At 52.2% G+C, this 22299-nt stretch overlaps 1 protein-coding gene across 1 annotated transcript; it reads left to right on the top strand.

The window, feature by feature from the left end:
• The first annotated feature begins 4995 nt into the window (after positions 1 to 4995).
• On the top strand, positions 4996 to 21420 carry LOC147355759 (SEC14-like protein 4). The gene is made up of 12 exons (XM_086348731.1): positions 4996 to 5130; positions 8056 to 8131; positions 12573 to 12616; positions 12904 to 12963; positions 13090 to 13278; positions 14833 to 14928; positions 15243 to 15303; positions 16188 to 16271; positions 16595 to 16701; positions 16776 to 16915; positions 17008 to 17177; positions 18922 to 21420. The coding sequence occupies exons 1-12, from the start codon at positions 5077 to 5079 to the stop codon at positions 19059 to 19061; spliced, it is 1221 nt and encodes a 406-aa protein (XP_086204857.1). The 5' UTR covers positions 4996 to 5076; the 3' UTR covers positions 19062 to 21420.
• Positions 21421 to 22299: the final 879 nt, after the last annotated feature.

Below are 22299 nucleotides of genomic sequence, written 5' to 3'. Positions count from 1 at the left end.
GGCTAGAAGGCCGGGATCAAGGGGCCGGGAGGCTTGGTTCCCTTTGAGGACGGGGCGGGGAAGAATCTATGCTCTGCTTCTCCCCTAGCTTCTGGCAGTTTGCTGGCTGTCTTTGGTGTTCTACGGCTCATATATAGAAGCATTGCCCCAACCCCCGCCTTCATCTTCACGTGGCCTCCTCCCTGTAGGCATGGATGTACCCAAATTCCCCCTTTTCATAAGGACATTAGTCATGGTGGATTAGGGGCCCACCCCACTCCACTCTGACCTCATTTTAACTAATTACATCTGTAAGGACCCTGTTTCTTAGATGCTGGGAATTAGGATTTCAATGTATGAATTGGGGGGCAGACACAATGCAGTCCGTAACGCCACAAGTGGGGAGTTCCCTGGCAGTGCAGTGGTGAGGACTTCTTGCTTTCACTGCCACGGGCCCGGGTTCAATCTCTGACTAGGGGACTAAGACCCTGCAAGCTGTGAGACGTGACCAATAAAACCAAACCAAAACAGACAGGGGCTTCTCTGGTAGCTCAGTGGTAAAGATTCTGCCTGCCAATGCAGGAGACATGGGTTTGATCCCCCATCAGGGAAGATCCCTTATGCCTCGGAGCAACTGGGCCTGTGTTCTAGAGCCTGGGGGCAGCAATGACTGAGCCCACACGCCTGCCCCCTAGAGTCTGAGCTCAGTGTCAAGAGAAGCCCCCGCAACGAGAAACCCCCGCACTGCAATGAAGAGTAGCCCCGCTCGCCGCAACTAGAGCAAAGCCCACGCAGCAAGGAAGACCTAGCAAAGCCAAAAAGAAATAAATACATGAATGAAAATGTAAAAACAAGCAAACAGAACACCGTATGTGGCTGGTCCAGCATTTGAAATGAGGCTGGTTGGAGTTGAAATGTGCCACCCAAAACGAAGGTTGGACTTCAAAGACTTGATCCAAAGAAAAGAAAAGAATGCACAATCAGCTCAGTTCAGGCACTCAGTAATGTATGACTCTTTGCAACCCCATGGTCTGCAGCAGATCAGGCTTCCCTGTCCATCACCAACTCCCAGAGCTTGCTCAAACTCATGCCCATCATGCTGGTGATGCCATCCAACCATCTCATCCTCTGTCGTCCCCTTCTCCTCCCGCCTTCAATCTTTCCCAGCATCAGGGTCTTTTCCAATGAGTCAGTTCTGCACATCAGGTGGCCAAAGTATTGGAGTTTCAGCATCAGTCCTTCCAATGAATATTCAGGACTGATTTCCTTTAGGATGGACTGGCTGGATCTCCTTGCAGTCCAAGGGACTCTCAAGAGTCTTCTCCAACACGGCAGTTCAAAACATCAATTCTTCAGTGCTCAGCTTTCTTTATAGTCCAACTCTCACATCCGTACATGACTACTGGGAAAACCATAACTTTGACTAGACGGACCTTTGTTGGTAGAGTAATGTCTCTGCCTTTTAAAAGCTGTCTAGATTGGTCATAGTTTTTCTTCCAAGGAGCAAGCGTCTTTTAATTTCATGGCTGCAGTCACTATCCGCAGTGATTTTGGAGCCCCCAAAAATAAAGTCTGTCACTGTTTCCATTGTTTCCCCATCTATTTGCCATGAAGTACAGTGATGGGACCCAATGCCATGATCTTAGTTTTCTGAACGTTGAGCGTTAAGCCAACTTTTTCACTCTCGTCTTTCACTTTCATCAAGAAGCTCTTTAGTTCTTTGATTTCTCTCACTATTAACTTATTGATTAAATAATGATTTCATTTATTAAGCATATCGATTATACACCAAAATGATAATACTTCGGAGGCATTATCTTAAATAAACTGTATTATTACAATTAAAATTTTCATGTGTCTAAATTTTAATTTAATGTGTTTAAACTTTAAGTCTTTACATTTTAAAGAACTTAAAATTACCAATGTGGCTCCCATTACCTATTAAACAGCCTGAACTAATATTTACAAAGCCCTTAGGGCAGGGCCTGGCCCATAGAAAACACTGGCAAAGTGTTAGTTAAATAAAGACTTCTCTTCAGAGGTGGCTTGTTACCTGTGGTATTTAAAAACTATGACTTCCCAAGGAGTGAGAAAAGTTGGGGACACGTCTCTTCTCTTGTCTGCCTTTTCTTTTATTTAGTGGAGTTTGTTTTACATTCTGGAAGCATAGGGCTCCCCACGTGGCGCAGTGGTAAAGAATCTGCTGCAATAGAGGAGATGCGGGTTCGATTCCTGGGCTGGGAAGATCCCCTGGAGGAGGAGGTGGCAACCCACTGCAGTATTCTTGCCTGGAAAATCCCCTGGACCAGGAGTCTTGTGGGCTGCAGTCCATGGGGTGGCACAGAGTTGGTGACGACTGCGCACTGAGCTCACACACCACACGGCGTATGTCACGTGGTCCTGCCTTCTCCAACTTGTTTCACGGTATTTTTTCCATGTTGCTATAACGTCTTCATCATCATATTAAGCGCAGTGGTTTTCTGAAAAATTGTTTCCAATATTCCTATTAACCACAAACAACTTTAAGCTGGAAATCTTTTGTTAGTTAGGATTATTATTGGGTAACGTGGTAAACGATTGAAGGATTCTAATAATAGGTATTGTCCGTAGTTTCTAGAAAAGCTGAAGTGGATTTGCAGTCCTGCCAGCAACATATGAATGTCTCCGTTTCACCAACTTATAACGAAATTTATTTTCGTTTTTAAAGCGATTTTGTGTCTGTGTGTTTGTGTGTGTTTATTTTCTTTTGTTGCTGATTTGTTGGAGGAAAAAGCATGTCATTGCTTGTATACAAACTCCTTTGGTGACCTGGAGGTTAAGCATTAACCACGTGATTATTGCCTCTGTACATTCTCTCTTCTGATAATTGGTGCCTTGCGTCCTTTGGCCATTTTTATCAGTTTGCCTGCCTTCTTTATAATGGCGTTTCCCAACATTTTTTGGAACCAGGGACCAGTTTCGTGGAAGCCGATTTTCCCACAGACCCCAAGGGGGTGGGGGTGGTTTCAGGGTGACTCAAGCACATGACAGTCACTGTGCACTTGATTTCTGCTCTCGTTACATCAGCTCCACTCAGAGCATCAGACGTCAGATCCCGGAGGCTGCGGACCCCTGCTTTATGAAGATGTCAATTTCTGTCCCATTTTATTTTTTCCCAAATTCACATTAGCCAATAGTGACTAAATGCCTGAATTCCATTTCTTGTTTCACAGATTTTTGTATGTTTATGTAGGCAAACCAATTGATCGCCCTTTGTGATTTCTGTCATTGTTTTTAAGTGCAGACCATCCCCTTCTAGAAACGTGGTAAGCGTCGCTTCTACTTTCTTTTAGCCTTTGGTAATTTCTTTTTCTTTTTTCCTTAAGATTTAAAATCCTTCCAGGACAGTACTGCCCAAATGAAGTATAATGCAAGCCACAAATGTGAGCCACACATGTAATTTTAACTTTTCTGGTCCTCACATTCTTACAAAGTGAAAACAGAGAAGGCAGAGAGCACAGAGGATTTGTAGGGCAGTGAGCTTGTGAATTTACTCTCTATGGTACCACGATGGTGAATATGTCATTATACATTGACCAACCCATAGCATGTACAACACCAAGTCACTGATTGTAATCAATGTCCCTGCTGGTGGGGGGCGTCCACGGTGGGGGAGGCTGTGGGGTGAAGGGACGGGGGGATATGCGAGCTCTCTATACTTCTTTCTGCCCAATTTTGCTGTGAATCCAAAACTGCCCTTAAAAATAAGTTTATTAATTAAAAAAATTATAGATTATTAAAAGTGAAAAAATGGTGCAATTAATGTTAACAATATATTAACCCAATGTATCAAAAAATATTACTTCAAGATGTAATCTGTATAACAATTAATGAGCTATTTCATTTCATTTTGGAGAGTGCTGTCTTCAAGGTCTGGTGTGCATTTCACAGTTACAGCTCATCTCCATTTCAACTAATGACAAGCCACGTTCCCAATGCCCGGCCACACGTGGCTGGTGGCCACCAGCTTGGCCAGCAAAGCGCAGAACGTGGTTTGACTGCAAGTGATGACAGAGGGTAAAGGTTCCAGTGACCAGACTAACCACCCTCTTCCCCTTCACCTCCCGCCTGCTCCTCTCCCTCGAAAATTCCTGCCCAAGCAACCTGGGTTTTCTCACCGTCCCTGGTGACCTCTGCCTGGCTCTCGGATGCCGCCCTGGACACCTGTGGCAGCTGCCCAGCACCTTGGGCTTCCCAACCCTCCACCACCCGCCCGGGGCTGCCATCTGCTCACTGACACCTTCTAGTCCCAGCCTTTGGGCTGAGGAGCTCACCCTGGGGAGGGAGCGTGCATTTTTAGCTCTCTATCCCTGCAGGGTGAGTCTCGACAGTAATAACTATGATTAGGAGCCCATCCTGGGTTGCCTTATGCAATCCTCCGGATCTTTTTTTTTTGGCCAAACCTCAGGGCATGTGGGATCCTAGTTCCCCAACCAGGGATGGAACCAGCACCCCCTGCACTGGCAGAGCGGAGTCTTAACCACTGGACCACCAGGGAAGGCCCTCCTCCAGGCTGTCTTGAAGGCTGAAACCATTCTGCATTTACCGGAGCTCCTACGGGCTAGGGAGCACAGGCAAGCACCCAGCCTGTGGTCAAGACCAGGGGCAGGTTGGCAGAAAGGTACGCTACCACCCGGAGGGGTGAACCAAATTTATTAAGTTTGTTGGGAAGGAGATCTGCTGTGATCCCTGAAAGTTGCCCACGTGTCTCTGATGCCCCCCTGTCTTGCCTGTCCCTTGGGACCCTGTGGAAGCCCCTGGGATGAGGTCACCGGGAGGTGGGAGGAGCCTGGTGGCCCTCCCCACCCCCCGACCCCCGCCTAGAGTCTGTGCTCTGGGATCCCTCTGGAGCAGGTCACCTCCCTGCCCCGGGTAGGGTGTGCCTTAGCGACTGTGGGAAAAGTCCCTGAGCGGAGGCGCAAAGCTGGCGGGAAGGGTCGGGGAAGGAGGGGTGCTCTCCAGGCCGTGGGGGCGGGACCAACATACGACCCGCCCAGCAAAAACAGCCCAGGCGGCGGGGAGGACAGACTCGTCCTGGACACCGGCGCTCAGGGCACCATGAGCGGCCGAGTTGGGGACCTGAGCCCCGAGCAGCAGGAGGCGCTGACCCGGGTGAGGAACTTGGGAGCGGGGAGGCTTGGGCAGGGGGCGAGCAGCCCCCGGGGCACAGCCGCGAAAGGGGACCCTGGAGAGTGGGCGTCCAGACCTTCGGCTCCAGCGCACAGGTTGTCCAGGGAGCTGGGCACCCACCTGGCCCAGGAGGCCCCTCTCTGGGCCTCTCTGCGACTCAGTCCCGCTCTCCACCTCTGCCGGCACCTGTCCCTTGAGGAAGGTGGAGGAGGGCGGCCCTGCCTTTTGCACTGAGGCAGCCTTGGGTAGACAGCCGCTCAGGTCTCCTGCCCAGATTGCAACCTTTATTTGTTTGGTTTCTCTCTGTGGCTTTCTGAATCCCCAGGCGGCAAGCCTTCTCCCTATTGTTAATGTTTTCATTAAAGGGAAATGGGCGGGGGGATTGGTGCTATCAAGACAGCCTTATGGGACTCACCTAAAGTGAAAGTAAAATCACTCAGTCGTGGCCGACTCTTCGGGACCCCACGGACTGTAGTTTACCAGGCTCCTCTGTCCATGGATTTTCCAGGCAAGAATACTGGAGTGGGTTGCCGTTTCCTTCTCCAAGAGATCTTCCCAACCCAGGGATTGAACCCCGGTCTCCCGCATTGTAGGCAGACGCTTTACTGTCTGAGCCACCAGGGAAGTCTGAGCCTCACCTGGTAGTGTCATAACCATGAGGAGGTCTTAGGTGCTACAGCATTAATTCTGTTTGCCAGGAATTCCTTGGCAATCCAGCGATTAGGACTCACTGCTGTGGCCTGGGTTCAGTCCCTGGTCAGGGAACTAAGATCCCACAACCCTGTGGCATGGCCCCCGCCTCCCCGCCGCCGTGGTCCAGCCCCGGCTGATCCAGGGTATTCGAAGGAGAGACTGCCTAGGCGACTATTTATATGCTAATTAGAGATACAAAGAGTAATAGAATGAGGATAGCTCAGTAGGAAAATTCAGTGGAGAAAAGAGGCTGAGTAGCTCGGTTTACGCGGGAGACCAATAAAACTTCAAGACAAGAAGTTTGCACCACTTACGTAGGCCGCAGGCGCCCTCTCGAATAGCGGAAGGTGCCTCACCCTAGACACCTTCTCGAGTGGGTCTTAGAAGCCCAGGCATAATTAGTAAGCATGGTGGGTTCCGCGCTCCAGATGGAGACTTCAGCCAGAATGTGAAAAGAATGACATGGGGAGACCAAGTGCTGGTGAGCAAGGCCCGTAGCTTTATTTTCAACAGGGGCTTATATACCCTAAGTTACACATAGAGGATAATAGGGGATGCAAAGTCAGCAGTCTTTGATTCTTATCAAAACCCAGGGTTTCTTTCCTGCAAATTTATCGTATACAAATGGTTTAGGTGATTTACATCATCTTCTGGCCAGAAGGTCTATTAACATTTTATGACTCTTGACAAGAACTTATCAACAAAGACTTATTTTCTCTAAGAGTAATTATTTTAAGGTTTGGCGCCATCTTCCCAAGATAAAATTGCATTCCTATAGGGTGGATGTGTAATGGGTTTACAACAAAGGAAAGAATTTATTACCTTAAGGGTCTAAAGTTACTAACACCAAGGCCACTACTTATTTTTTCTACATACCAACTATTAATTAATACATATTCAAGGATACAATTCAGGGGATGTGAAAACTTGGCAACAAGCATTGGCTCATCAATGAAATCTTTTACTAGTTTATTCCGACAGTTTGTAACTCTGTGAGAGGCTCTAAGCTATTTGAATATCTTAAGCTTCCCGTGCCTCTCGAGGCTGGGAGACTGTAAACAATCGTATGCATAGCTGTAGGAGTCCGGGTAAACTTGTCAGGCGAGTTAGAGAGCCATCTGAGGGGTTTGGATTTAAACACTCCTAATTGCCCAGGAACTTTATTAATTGGAGCTGTAAGTTAACTCTTTGACAGAGAGAGCGAGATGGTGGTAGGGGACAGCCCCCAGTAAAATCAGAGGTGAGAGCACAAAGCAATAAAGTAGGCAGACTCTGGTTTTTTGGGGGCAGATGCTCGAGAATATCCGGGGGGACTCCTGAGGCTCGATCCCGCCTTTGTGTATGCCGAGCCTCCTTCCTCATGACCTTTGTCACGAGTGGAATGCCTCACCGGCTCCCGGCAACCCCCCCCCCCCCGCAAAAAAAAATCAGTTTGCAGGTGGCCAGAGACTGGAAGCTGTGAATTCAGGGTGGCAACGTTGGGGACAGGAGGGTATCACAACTGTTGCTGTTCAGTCGATCAGTCACGCCTGACTCTTTGCGATGCTATGGACTGTAACCCACCAGGCTCCTCTGTCCATGGGATTCTCCAGGCAAGAATACTGGGGTGGGTTGCCATTTCCTTCTCCAATCACAACTGTGGCTCACACCTTAAGCCTGTGAAAGGGCAGTTTCAGACGCTGGAGAAGGGTTTCTTTTGAGGCTCCTGGTTTGTGAGCCTCACATCTGTCACCTGCTGCAAGCCAGGCCTGAATCTAAAGCCTTTACCTTCACAAACTCCTTTGACTGGCACAAATGTATCATTATCCCCACTTCACAGACAAGGAAACTGAGGCTCAGAAAGGTTAAGCTACTTGCTTCCAAGTCCAGACCCTCATGATGCAATATCCAGGCAACGTCTCCAGAATGTTCTGGTGGGCCTGCATCAGATTCACCAGGGATGTTTATAAAAACAGAAATGGCACAACCCTCCCTCGAACCTACAGAACAAGGGTCTTGTGGGGCAAAGAACCCCTCAGGTTTGAGAAGGAGCCAACTCTTCCTGCCATGGTGGGCTGAGGGCTGGCCCATTCCCAGGTCGCAACCTGGTCCGGGCATGTGCTGCTAACTCTGCAGGGTCCCTGGGCAGGACTGACCAGTGGACTGAGACTGGGAAGGTCTGGGACAGCGTTGGGATTGTGGGAGCACCTCTGACCATTGTATCCCCTCCCTCAGTTCCGGGACAACCTTCAGGATCTGCTCCCCACACTGCCCAAGGCTGATGACCACTTCCTCCTGCGCTGGCTCCGAGGTGAGGCCAGCTGGGGTTGGTGGAGGCTGACAGGGTGGCAGGGAATGGGGGTGGTGCTTCAGGAAAGCAGGTGGGAGACTTTGGGGGACAGCCCTGAAGAGTGGGCTGGAATCTCAGTTCCCGTCCAAATCAGCGCAGCACAAAAATCTTACGGCGCCTCAGTTTCTTCATCCATAAAGTGGGCATGAGGCCACCTCCCCAAGGGTTGTTATTAATTAAATGAGAGGGTGTAGTGCCTGGCATGGTGGGCAACAGGGTGAGGTGAGGTTAGAGGTAACGCCTAGGAAGTTCTCAGGATGACAGGCCTGGCCAGGTCTTGAGTAAATACCACTGAACTGTCTTCAGGGTTGGGTCTGTCTCCAGCTCCTTGAAGACAGGGCTTCAAGTGTCATTCTCTCAGGGATCTGACACCAGTGCCCAGTGAATGTTCAGAGACTGGGTGTATTTAAAGGCAGAGGAGGAATTTCCTCTAGGAACTGCCGCAGTAGTGCAGAATAGTTAGAGTGACAGAAACCACCCTAGAACTTAGGGAAAAAATTCATGTCATCTCAGCATATTCCATGGAATGGCTTTTGAGCTTGAGCCAGGAGAGAAGTCAGAAGCCAGGCTGGAATCAGGCAGAACAGTGATTGCTAGCAGGGTGCCCATACAAGCTGCCTCGCTCTCCTGGCCTGTGTAATACTGGTCTCTACCTTCAAGATGCTGGGAGTCAGACCTGAGGTCATGGGCACACACAGAGCCTACACAGAGGAAGGCCTCCCTTCTGTTCTGTTTCATTTGATTGTTGGTTGTTTTTTTTTTTTTTTAATTATTGTTTTTTTACAAACTTTATTTTTTAGAACCATTCTAAAAAGATTTACAGAAAAGTTGTGAAGATAGTACAGAAAGTTCCCATAGATGCTTCACATTAACACTTGACTTTCATATGTATGTCTGTGACCTTTAATGAGCCATTATTGCTATGTGATTAGTAATTAAGATCTGTGTTTTATTTAGATTTGCTTAGTTTTTTTCCATTCCGGGATCCTATCCAGGACACCACATTCCATTTTCTTGTCCTGTCTCTTTAGGCGCTCTTGGCTGAGGCAGTTTCTATTTCATTTTTAATGTCATTTTAATGTCTTTTTCCCCACCCAAGCTAAAAAAGGAGTTGGAACAGTAGATTTCTTTTCTTTTTTTTTTTTTAATGTGGAGTATAATTGCTTTACAATGCGGTTAGTATCTGCTGTATAACAAAGTGATTCGGTTCTATGTGTATATATATATGCCCTGCTCTTGCACTTCCCTCCCGCCCCTCTAGGTGATCACAGGGCCCCGAGCACCCACCCCCCATCCCGCCCCTCTGGGTGATCACATGGTCCCAAGCACCCACCCCCATCCCGCCCCTCTAGGTCATCACAGGACCCCAAGCACCCACCCCCGTCCCGCCCCTCTGGGTGGTCACGGGCCCCGAGCACCCACCCCCATCCCGCCCCTCTGGGTGGTCACGGGCCCCGAGCACCCACCCCCATCCCGCCCCTCTGGGTGGTCACGGGCCCCGAGCTCCCACCCCCATCCCGCCCCTCTGGGTGATCACAGGGCCCCGAGCTCCCACCCCCGTCCCGCCCCTCTGGGTGGTCACGGGCCCCGAGCACCCACCCCCATCCCGCCCCTCTGGGTGGTCACGGCCCCGAGCTCCTGTCTGCTTTGCACAGCGTGTACATGTGTCAGGGCTGCTGTCTTGGTTTACCCCAGCCTCCCCTTCGTCCCCTGAGTCCACACATCCATTCTCCACATCTGCACCTTTATTCCTGCTCTGCCAATATGTTCATCTGGACCATTTTGGGGATGGCAGATTTCTTGAAGCCACTTGATACAGCCTCAGACCTCTCTCCTCCTCCTTTGAATCTTTTTGGGTTTAAAAATCAGCTTTTCAGGTACCTCATGGGTCTTAGATAAAAGAGTGAAATTGTATGCACTGTAGGTGGCTGGGTCAGGGGAAGGAAAAGGACCTAAGATAGGAAGAGGGTGCAGGCCTCAGAGCCCTCCCCTTCGCAATGCAGCTGCTCTGCTGATGCGGCCCCGCCCCCTTCAGCTCAGCTGTCCTCCCAGCATCGCAGGGTCAAAGGCCAGGGCTGAGCTCAGCTGGAAGCGGAGGAGCCTTCCCGACCCTCTGAGGCTGATTCCTTTGTTTTCCTTTGTCCGTATCCCTCGTCTGGGTCCATCTCTCCCTCTTGGATGCCAGTTCCAAGAGGACTGTGCCTGCCCGGTACTCCCAGTCTGACACATAGTAAAAAAGTTTAGAGGACCCAGGAGCAGTGTCCAAACCACTGTCTATAGGACCAGAAACCATACTCTGGTTCTCAATAGAAAAATCTCCTAGAGACATCTCACAGATTTTTTTAAAGTCAATAAAAGAATAGCAGGTATGATTATGCACTAACAAATTTGAAAATCTAAATGAAATGGATACATTCCTGGAAGAAGAAAAAGAAAACCCTCAATAGATCAGTAAATATGAAAGACATTTAAATGGTAATAAAAACATCCTCTCCCCTCCAAACTCAGACCACAAATGGCTTTGCAGGTGAATTTCTCCAGTTTTAAGACCAGCTAATTTCTTAGGTATACAAATTGTTTGAGTTGTTTTCAAATATATGAAAGAGTGAGATTTATTTTATGAGGCTTGGGTAGATTTGATTCCCAAGCTAGCCAAGGACGATAAAAGGAAATTATAGGCTCATTTCACTTACTAATGTAGATGTTCAGTTCAGTTCAGTTCAGTCACTCAGTCGTGTCCGACTCTTTGCAACCCCATGAATCACAGCACGCCAGGCCTCCCTGTCCATCACCAACTCCCGGAGTTCACTCAGACTCACGTCCATCGAGTCGGTGATGCCATCCAGCCATCTCATCCTCTGTCGTCCCCTTCTCCTCCTGCCCCCAATCCCTCCGGCTTCAGACTCTTTTCCAGTGAGTCAACTCTTCGCATGAGGTGGCCAAAGTACTGGAGTTTCAGCTTTAGCATCATTCCTTCCAAAGAAATCCCAGGACTGATCTCTTTCAGAATGGACTGGTTGGATCTCCTTGCAGTCCAAGGGACTCTCAAGAGTCTTCTCCAACACCACAGTTCAAAAGCATCCATTCCTCGGCGCTCAGCCTTCTTCACAGTCCAACTCTCACATCCATGCATGACCACAGGAAAAACCATAGCCTTGACTAGATGAACCTTTGTTGGCAAAGTAATGTCTCTGCTTTTCAAGAAGTCTAAGTAAAATATTATATAACAGAATCCAATAAGGTATTAAAATCATGCAACAGTATCAAGGAGAGTTTATCTTGGGTATGCAAGAAGAGTTCAACATCAGAAAACCTAGGGAATTCCCTGGTGGTCCAGTGGTTAGACTTAGAGCTTCTACTTCAGGGGTCACTGGTTCGCTCCCTAATCGGGACGATCCCACAAGTCACGCAGCCAAAAAAAAGAAAAGAAAGGAGAACCTATCAGTGTCATCAAACACATTAATGGAGTTAAAGATAAGAAATTATATGGCTATCTCAATGCAGAAAAGGGCATCAGAAAAGGTTCAAATTTTATTTATAAGACAAAAGTCCTTCATGACATCCTTTGAATAACTCTTAAAATGATAGTCCCAGATAAACTAAGGCTCAGAGAATGTAAGTGACTTACTCATGGTTGCGCAGCAAATAAAAGGACAAAACTAGAGTTTAAGCTCAAATCTGACCCCAAAGCCCATGCTCTTACCCCTCCTAACACCAGGGGCATCTCTGCTCCCTGGGGGATGTTAAATATTGCAGGCTAGCTCAGCTCTAGAGTGAACAAGTTTAAAAGGCCTGGAGGAATTTCTCTGGTGGCCCAGTGACTAAGTCTCTGAGCTCCTTCTTAATGCAGGGGGCCCTGGTTTGATCCCTGATCAGGGAACTAGATGCTAGATGCCGCAACTAAGAGTTCGCACACCACAACTAAATATCCCACGTGCTGCAATAAAGACTCAAAAGCCCGTGTGCTGCTACTAAGACCTGGCACAGCCAAATACATAAATATCTAAAAAATAAAGGCCTGGATACTGTAGAGCACAGGGAACTATATTCAGTATCCTATAGTAAACCATTATGAAAAAGAACATATATGTATGTATAACTGGATCACTTTGCTGTAGAGCAGAAATTAATACGACATTATAAATCAACTATACTTCAATAAAGTTGTTTTTTTTTTTTTTAAGGCCTGGAAAATGAAATCAGGGGCCTTCCACAGTCTTCGAGAGGATTAAAGATCCTTGCTTCTTTTTTTAAAAAAAATTCCAGACCCCCAGTGTATTCCTGGAGCATCAGGAAGGTGTACCCTCCTTGCCCCCGGAGCTTATCTCTTTATGAGCTGTTAGAGAATGGCTTAGGCTGCATTCTACCTCCAGCGTCCTCTTACCACGCCTTCTTCTTGCAGCCCGGAACTTTGACCTGCAGAAATCAGAGGACATGCTCCGTAAGGTGAGACCCTGTGCTCACAAGCATCCTGTCTCCTACACGTTGCACCCCAGGAATTATCCCCAGGGATTATCGACAGAGGCCAGGGACTCTTGCCCAGTCCTTCCCCCTCCATCCCTTTCTGCCTCAGACCCGGGTCCCCCACAGCCCTCGTCCTGGCATTCCCACCCCCAGTCCTATGTTGGTGGCACCTGGGGTGGCTCTGGTAGGATCCTGGTGTCCGTGGGCAGAGGGGCGTGGCCTGTGACCTCTGGGGCAGGCAGTCTGCAAGCCCAGCCGTGTCTCCGCAGCACGTGGAGTTCCGCAAGCAACAGGACCTGGACAACATCCTCGAGTGGAAGCCCTCAGAGGTGAGCCCACGTGGGGTCCCCCAGGCCACTGCCGCCCCCTCAACTCGCCCATCGCGTCCAGCCGCCCGAGGGAGCGGGGACCTGGCCTGGAGGCTGCTTCGAATTGAGACCGCACCCCGTGTCCAGGTGGTCCAGCGGTACGATGCCGGCGGCCTGTGCGGCTACGACTACGAGGGCTGCCCCGTGTGGTTCGACATCATCGGGACCATGGACCCCAGGGGCCTCCTCCTGTCAGCCTCCAAGCAGGAGCTGATCCGGAAGCGCATCAGGGTCTGCGAGTTGCTTTTGCACGAGTGTGAGCAGCAGAGTCAGAAGGTATGCGAGCGTGTAGACGGCACGTGGTGGGTCCCGCCTGTCTAAAGGTGGGTACCAGGACTGGCGAGGGAGGCACCCGCTCCTCCCTAGCCTTCAGCACACTGGGCTCTGCTTCACTTGCAGTCACCCTTGCACGAGCGTCTAACACGTGCATGCCATTCTCTGCTGGTGCACACCAAGTGTGGCCAAAGCCCTTCCCCTGTGACCTTGGGTGAGATGCTGGCCTTGGTGCTACGAATCCTCTAGCTGTAATCCCCTGGATCCCTGGGAACAGTGGGTGGTCAGCTTTGCTTACAGAAAAGATGTCCCTTGATTGTGTAACTATGAACCTTGATGGAGGAGCCATTGCTTTGGGCATCCCCAGAAGCTGGTGACCCTTCAATCTGGGCACATCCCTGGTGCCTCTAGGGAGTTACTACCAAAATATGTGGGGCACGGGGCTTCTAAGCCAAGAAGGACCACACCCTCCTTTGCAGGGCTTCTCCTGGCCCCTGACTCTGTGTTTCCTGGTCACTAGCCTTCAGAGGGAATCTAATGCCAAGTGTGGCCAGGTTGGTTTTGTGAGTCTAAGTGTCTAAAGCTGTTATGGCACTGTGGGATATTATGGTTAATATATATGTGTCCTCATGGGATTCCACACAAGGGCAAGGCCTGCATCCCCAGCGTCTGGCACAGAGCGGGGCACAAAATAGACCCTCCACCGAGATTTGTGGCGGGCAGGAGAGAATTACCTAATGTTGTGTGTCGTGCCTGTGTGTTCTCATGTAAGATGGCTCACTTATAGGCTCAAAGCAGTGTCTCCAACTTCACAGACGTTCCCAATCGGAGCCAGCAGTTAAAGTGGCGGTGGCGCTAGTTAGTATCTGTTAAGATTTAATAGGCACTGGCCAAGCGCCGGACCCTGGGTTCGTTGAATCCTCACAGACCTCTCAAGGCCTGGAATTATCCCCATCTTACAGAGGGAAAAAGTAAGGGTCAAAGGGATTAAAAATCCACCCAAGGCCTGGTGGTTCAGATGGTAAAGAATCTGCCTGCAATGCAGGGAGATCCAGGTTCGACCCCTGGGTTGGGAAGATCCCCTGGAGGAGAGAATGGCAACCCATTCCAGTATTCCTGCCTGGAGAAGTCCATGGCAGAGGAGCGTGGCGGGCTGCAGTCCCTGGGCTCAGAGTCAGACATGACTGAGCGACTAATACTTTCAAAGCCACACAGCCCCCCAGCAGCAGTTCTGGCTTGGATTCACCTGTGGGGCTGCATCGCTGGCTGACAAGTATACTACTGTACGTGAAGATGCCCAGTGAACAAATGATGTCTTTAATCACAGTTAACTCATTCCAGGCTACAGTGTTGAGCAGAGTGTGAGGGCCACCACGCTAAGGCTCAGAGGTGGCACCTCCTTAGACCCTGGATGGGCTCTGTCTGTTTGGAAAATGCTGTGGGCAGCTGGCGGAGGGGGCAGGACGGTGGAGGGAGGGATCCTCAGGGGCGCTCTCTGGCCAGGATCTCCTGGCTGGAGCCATCATCTGACCCGAGTGCCTGCTCTGTCCTGTGCAGCTGGGCAGGAGGGTTGACACGGCCGTGATGGTCTTTGACATGGAAGGGCTGAGCCTGAGACACCTGTGGAAGCCAGCAGTGGAGGTTTACCAGCAGGTGAGGTTGGCCGTTGGCTCAAAGCCAACAGGGAGCCACACTGCCCACACCAGCCTCCAGTCCATGGAGGAGGGGTCACTGCCCAGGGGCCCCAGACAGCAGCCAGTGAAGCTGACCTGGGGATCCACCCTCCAGGGAGAAAGAGTCTGAACAAGAGCTCCACTGAGGATGACAGCCATGCTCCCGGGGAGGACGGGATGGGCTCCTGGGGTGGGGGGGGGTGCTCTTGGGGTCCAGCAGCATCAGGGCCGCAGAAATCTGGGGGCTGGAGGTGTTGGCAGCTGGCTTCACTCAGACTCTTCTTGACCCCACAGTTTTTTGCCATTCTGGAAGCAAATTATCCAGAGACGATGAAGAATTTAATTGTTATTCGAGGTGAGCCCACTATGGGGATGACCTCCTGGGGTGGGAAGGGTGAGGAATAGGGGAGGGGGACAGCGGGGAAGCCACCCAGACCAGGGACTGTTAAACCCTCCTGGGTGGAGAATGGGTCTGTCTTTGTTCAGCTGATTCTCTTGGAATATACAAAATCACGCTCTCGTGTGCTGCAGCAATGTCAAATACGCCATGTCTCTAAATGTTTACTGTAATTTTCTTTACTGACCTGGTTGGGGACTGGCATCAGAGAGTCCACGGACTGAGAATCCATGGAGTGCAGTCTGTGCCTGCAACAGCTATATGACAAAGGGCTTGCTGCATGTGTTCTAGGGTCAGATGATCTGGCTTCCCATCAAGTCTATGGAGCAAATCAGCATCACCTCATTGAGCCTGTTTTCCCATTCTGTAAAATGGGGATACAGTGGCACCTTCCCTATAAGATAGCTGTGAGGTTACATGAGATAGTCTGTGGGGAAAGTGTAGCACAGAGCCTGGCCCATAGAAAGCACCCAGTAAGCTTGAGTCGTCCTGGTGGAACATGAGGTCGAATGCAGATGCCCCCTACTTGCACCCAAGAGGGTGCCAAGGCAACATGGGCACACCGTGAGTGTGGAAAGGAAGAGGCGCCCCTGGGGAATCACCATTGCTGATGCCCTACCACAGGGGAAGAGGAGGCAACCATTTATTGTTTCATTTGATCTCCACTTTTCAGTTAGGAGTGCTAAGCCTCAGAGAGGGTGAGTGAGTCCCTGAAGGTCTCACAGAAGGAAATGGCAGCATCTAGGTCTGTCCAACCTCTGTCCCACCCATGCCCTTGGCTGTGACCCTGTGTATTCAGGTCCTCTCCGTTCCAGCTTCTCAAGGGAGTTTGTGTGTTCCAGCCCCCAAGCTGTTCCCCGTGGCCTTCAACTTGGTCAAGTCGTTCATGGGTGAGGAGACCCGAAAGAAGATAGTGATTATGGGAGGTGAGTGACCCGGCCTCCCAGCTGTGACACCTCTGCATCTGCCTGGAAGCAGAGGCTGATGCCAGAGGTTCCATTTCCCTGTAGCTCCTCCTCTTTACTCAGGCCCTGACCTTGGCCCGACCCTCAGTGACCTTTGCACTCTCATTCGAGGCTTTGGGCCCTAGACAATGGCCTGGGTGGCCATGCGGAGCTCCTGGGTGTTCTCAGGAGTTGGTGCCCAGGAGCCAGTGTAGGACACATCAGGCCTCTCCCTGGACTTGGCCCCACTGCCCTCTGTTGAACCCCCGACCCCCCTCAAAAGAGCCCCACTTTTGTTCCCACAGGCAACTGGAAGCAAGAGCTGCCTAAGTTCATCAGCCCCGACCAGCTGCCCGTGGAGTTTGGGGGGACCATGACCGACCCCGATGGCAACCCCAAGTGCCTGACCAAGGTCCGGTGCCCAGAGGACGGGGAGGGAGGGGAGATGGCCGTGGTGCGGTGCCCGCTCACCACCCTCGCCTGCAGATCAACTACGGGGGCGACGTGCCCCAGCATTACTTCCTGCGCAACCACGTGAGGGTGCAGTACGACCACCAGGCGACCGTGGGCCGGGGCTCCTCCCTGCAGGTGGACAACGAGATCCTGTTCCCGGGCTGCGTGCTCAGGTGGGCACGGCGCCCCCCACACACACCTGGTGTGGTCGGGAGGGGCCCGGAGCCCAGGCAGGTGGCGGTGAGTGGGGCCCTGTCCCCTGCAGGTGGCAGTTTGCGTCGGACGGAGGGGACATAGGCTTCGGGGTTTTCCTGAAGACCAAGATGGGGGAGCGGCAGCGGGCTGTGGAGATGACGGAGGTGCTGGCCAGCCAGCGCTACAACGCCCACATGGTGCCCGAGGACGGGAGCCTCACCTGCACGGAAGCCGGCGTCTGTAAGAGCTACAGGGTTCACTGGGGTCGCTTTCCTCCTCATGGTGGAGAAATGATCTGACATCTCTTGCCGGTCTGGCCCCTCTGTTTGCTCCAATTTCCAGCTCTCAGGGTGGGTGTGGGGGGCTCTGTGCAAGCCCCTAGATACCCTGGACGCTGGGGCATCAGCTTCGGGTGTTGGATCTGAGGAGAGGCTCCCAGGTGTGGGTACAGGAGTGGAGAGGTGTGGTGGAGAGCAGGGCTCGCAGCCCCGTGGACTCAGCTCCTGGGAAGACCCTTCACCGCACTCAACAGGCTAAATGAGAGACAGCTGGAAAACAGCTGTGGGCTCAGCATCAGGGCTCCCAGGCTGCCCACCTGCGTGGACCACCCGAGGAGATGACCCTTCCAGGTGTCTGTCCCCCACTCCCAGGCCTCTCGGGCTGGTCAGTTTTGGCAGAAGCGGTGTTGCCCAGGGCCATCGCTGACCTCCTGCCTCTGCAGGGAATAGCACTAGGAGAAGAGAGACCCAAGGTTGATGTTCCCTGGAGAAGGAGAATGGGTTCAACCAGGGCTTCCCAGGTGGTGCTAGTGGTAAAGAATCCACCTGCCAATGTAGGAGGCATGAGATGGGTTTGATCCCTGGGTTGGGAAGATCCCATGGAGGAGGAAATGGCAACCCACTCCAGTATTCTTGCCTGGGAGATCCCATGGACAGAGGAGCCTGGTGGTCTACGGTCAGTGGGGTGACAAAGAGTCAGACACGACTGAGCATATGAGCCAGTCACGCACAGTTCACTTTTCTGTGCAAAGCAGGGATTAGAAGGGTGCAGACAGAAACCTGTATGGCTCATCAGATCCAGATCATGTTGGACCTTGGCAGCGAACAAAATTCCTCTAAAAGAGACATAAGAGGGACTTCCTGGTGGTCCAGTGGTTAGGACTCTGCACTTCCGATGCAGGGGTCACAGCCCACCACCTGCCTGGACTCTGGGCCCCTCCCAACGATGCCCAGGTATGGGAGGGCCGCCATGCCTATCTGAGCACACAGCCCGGAAATAGGATCTTGTTGTCCACCGGTTTGACAAACTAGGATCCCACACGCTGCACAAAACGACCCAGAAGTTTTTTTTTTTCTTAATAAACATTTTAGGGACCCCCTAGGTGGTCCGGTGGCTGAGACTCCGCATTCCCAGTGCAGGAGACCTGGGTTCGATCTCTGATCGGGGAATTAGATCCTGCATGCCACAGAAAAGGCTTCCCATGCCACTGCTAAGACCTGGTGCAGCCAAATAAGTAAAATAAAAATATTTTTTAAAAATAATAAATTTTTTTAAAGACACGAGAAAGTGACTGGTGGGGAAAGTAGGGATCCCCTCTGGGTTGGAACATCAGGATAAGGGAATCCCAGTCCCTCCCCTCACTTGTTCTGGAATCATCAGAAGGTCTCATCAACCTCCGTAAGCCCGTTTCCTTGTCCATAACATGGCTATGATCGTACTTTGTGTGGGGCCACTTTGAGGATTCAGGGAGCTGTGAGCCCTGACGTGATGCCCATAGACGGGCTGATGCATGCTGGAGGTTACTGTGACTCCTGTGGTTAGCACAAGCATCAGCCAAGGAGAGAGTCGGGAGGGATGGGCTGGGAGCCAGGCCATGGCTGACCCGCCTGCCCCACCCACGGTCCTGGGCAGCCCCTTCCCAAGAGCACCCAGTTGTGCAGGTATGCTGGGCTCGCTTTGCCTGCTTTCTCCTCTGTCTCTGCAGATGTCCTGCGCTTCGACAACACCTACAGCCTGATACACGCCAAGAAGATCAGCTACACTGTAGAGGTGCTGCTCCCCGACAAGGCCTCTGAGGAGAAGATTCAGGGTCTCGAGGACTCAAGACAGTCCCCACTGCAGTGAAGACCCTGCTGCCCCTGTGCCCGAGCTCTCCGACCCCTCAGCACCCTGCCCTGTCCTTGCCCTTCCAGGCAGAGCGGTGCTGGAGGGGACCACGGAGAGCCTCCCACCTCACCTCACCTCGCTGTCTCAGCTCCTTGTGGGCCCGCCTGGCTCGGTGGCCCAGCAGGAAGGGTACCCCCAGTGTGTGGATCACGGGAAGATCCTGGCAGACACCCCATCCCCTGTTCACAGAGAGCCAGTGTCCAGGAGGAAAGATCCTGCCTGCAGAACCTGCCCTTGTGTCCTTCCCGACAAGGTCCCCACATCCTAGGGCGCACCCACGCCTGGCCCTGGTTTGATGGGGGTGTGCCTGAGCCCTGGCTGCAGGGAGCACTGCTCAGGCCTGAAGAGCAGAGAAGCCCCATTCTCCGCATGTAGGGGCTCAGCAGGGATGCGCTGCAGGGCTGGCTGGAGGCGGCCGGGGAGAGGGATGGGCAGGCCTGCCGGGGGGCGGGCAGCGGGGGGGGGGGGGCGCGGGCAGCGGGTCTCTGTTCTGGCAGAGCGTCAGCTCTCCAGGTTGGCTCTACCGCCTTTGGGGGGAAGATCAGAAATAGAGAGTGAGCCATCAGTGAAGAGCCACACTCAGCCTTCCGCAAAACCGAGTCTCCCGGGAATTCCCAGTTTGTCTCCCACCCCGTCCCCACCTGCTGTGATCCAGCCGACCTCCAGCCTGGTTTCTTTCTGGCTCTGAGTGGGGCCAGGACCCAAGCAGAGCTGGAGGGAGATGCAATGGGCGTGCTGGGGTGCAGAGTGGAGCTGCCATCCCAGGGCACCCAGCCTGGACTCAGACTTGCTCCTTAGGAGAACCATCAGGCTTTTCCTCCATCTTTGCGTCTCACCAGGGGGACAGCTGAAGGTCGGCTGCCAACCCTTCTCCTCCCGCGCCCCAAATGCGACTCAGCAGCAGGCCAGTGAAGGCTTTATTCCTCAATGGCTGGCTCTCCTGGGGCCCACAGCCCACAGTCAGGACCACTGCCAGCTCTGCTGGAAGGATCGCACCCAGCAGGAAGCTGCCAAGCTGACTGTGGCTCTGAGGTTGACTCTAGTTGTCAATGAAGCCATCCACCAGGGCCTGAGAGTGCTGCCCCACGACCCTGCACCCTGCCCCCTGCCCTCTGGCTGGGCCAGGCCAGCGGCCCCCAGTACCTCTGAAGATCCGGCCCCCGGCTCTGGATTCCTGCTCCCGTACTGCTATCCCACAGGGTGGAATGCTGGCCACTCGGGTGACGTCCCCAGGAGTGAGTGGCCAGACATCCCTGTGAAAGGGGTCCTTGCTGCCAAGCATTAGCATCCTGGCCACCCAGGCCCTTCCCAGGGACTGCAAGCCTCCTTGAGCCCCACTCTCCAGGTGCTTCACCAGCAAGAAGCCCGCCTCTGGTCCCTTCCCCACTCTCAAACTCTGTGCTCTCATCTTCCCTGGTTAATAAGAGGTTTCTCGATTTCCCAGAGCCTGTTTTAGGCAAGGAAATAATGAGGCTTGGGAAGGTGGGGGTCTTCCGGTGAGCCAGGTGAGGCCCCAGCCCTCCTTCTGTGGACCCAGCCCTCCATCCGCCAAGAACGATGAAGCACAGAGTCTGAGCAGGGTCTCTGCCGCTATGCAAAGCAAACTAACTGAATGCCAGTACTTCCCTGGTGGTCTGGTGGTTAAGATTTCACCCTCCAGTGCAGGGGCTGTGAGTTTAATCCCTGACTGGGGAGTTAAGTCCCCACATGCCTCAGGGCTAGAAAACCAAAACATAAAGCAGAAGCAATGTTGTAACAAATTCAATACACGCTAAAACATAGTCCACCTCAAAAAACCTTTAAAGAAAGAAAGAAAGAAACTGAATATCATAAGCCAATGCTGCAAGGCACTCTGGTCCAAAGGAGTGTTTAAATCATTTGGCAAGGAAAAAAAAAAAAAAAACTGCCCCACCATCACCACGGGGACAGCCTGGGTCCATCAGGAAAAAAGTCACACAGCATCTCATGTCCAAGAGCGTTCCCACATCCCGGATGTGGTAGGCTTTCCCATCACCCCACTTGCACAGGTCACCCTCTGTGCAGCCTCCCAGTTGAAGGGACATCTAGAGCCCTCAAGGCCCTGGCTTACCAAGGCCATCTTCCCACCGCCCGTGGCAGGGAAGGGAGGAGGGGGAGGGGGACCCTGTGCCAGGTTTCACTGGGCCCAACTGTCATGACGGCGACTTCCAGTGCCTTCCTGCCACCTTCACATCCCTCGCCTAAAAACAAGAGGTTTGTGGATATGAACGCTGACCCTGGCCTTTCTAACCACCACTTTAAAAAGGAAGTAGCCCAGAAAGGGGCTGGTTTACCCGGAGCTTGTTTTCTTGTTTGTTCACTCATTCATCAATGTTTACTGAGTGCCCGGTGCCAGGCACTGCAGGCCGTGGGTATCCTGGGGACACTGGACTGATCTGACTCCACTAATGGGAAGGCTGCCTGCAGTGAGGGAGGCAGAAGTGACTCCTGTGATTATCAAGTGGGAGGGTGCCATCACGTGGGCTTAGAGGGGCAGGAGCCAAATTCTAGGGGCCCTTGAAGGCATAATTGAGAGACGTGGCAGGGGTGGGGGTGGGGGGTGACCAGGTGCGACAGGCCTTCCAGACGGAGGAGTGGGGTGAGGGCGCCTGTCGGGTGTTTGAAGCCGGAGGGAAGCCAGAAGGGCTCTTGAGCGGCGCTGCTAACGGCTCTCTGATGTTTGTCATTTCTGTGTGTACACATCTGGTGGTTATTAACAAAACAAAACCATTTTTTAAGGCAGGTTGCAAAACGGCCCTGTTGTTTGTCAGGAAAGAATGGCAAAATCTCCCAGGCCTCACCTGCCCAGGGGAATGGAGGCAGGGCCTGCCGTCCTGCCCTCCTCCTGGCTGCAAAGCCGCATGACCTTCCGGGAGGTCCAGGGGGAGGGACAGAGGCAAGGGGCCTACAGGGGTTTTTGAATGCAGTTGGAAAGGCTCTCGTGCCCCTCAGATCTCCACTGCTGTCCAGCTCACCTTCCAAAAGCCCAGGCTGAAGGGGACATCACCGTGAGACAGTCACAGCTTCACCAGCGCTCCGTGGCATGGCACTCCAGTTTGCACAGAGCCTTTATATGCAACCCTGAAGCACCCAGGAATTATAGCCCATTTTACAGGTCCAGGAACCAAGACTCGGTGAGGGGGAGAGCCTTGGCCAATAGCTCCATGTCCAATGGCAG

This window comes from Bos grunniens, chromosome 17 (genome assembly GCF_055505025.1).
Source record: "Bos grunniens cultivar Pamir isolate PY7600 chromosome 17, Bosgru_T2T1.0, whole genome shotgun sequence".
NCBI lineage: Eukaryota > Metazoa > Chordata > Mammalia > Artiodactyla > Bovidae > Bos > Bos grunniens.
Note: the sequence above shows the minus strand (reverse complement) of the source record. Positions and strands in the feature narration are given on the sequence as shown.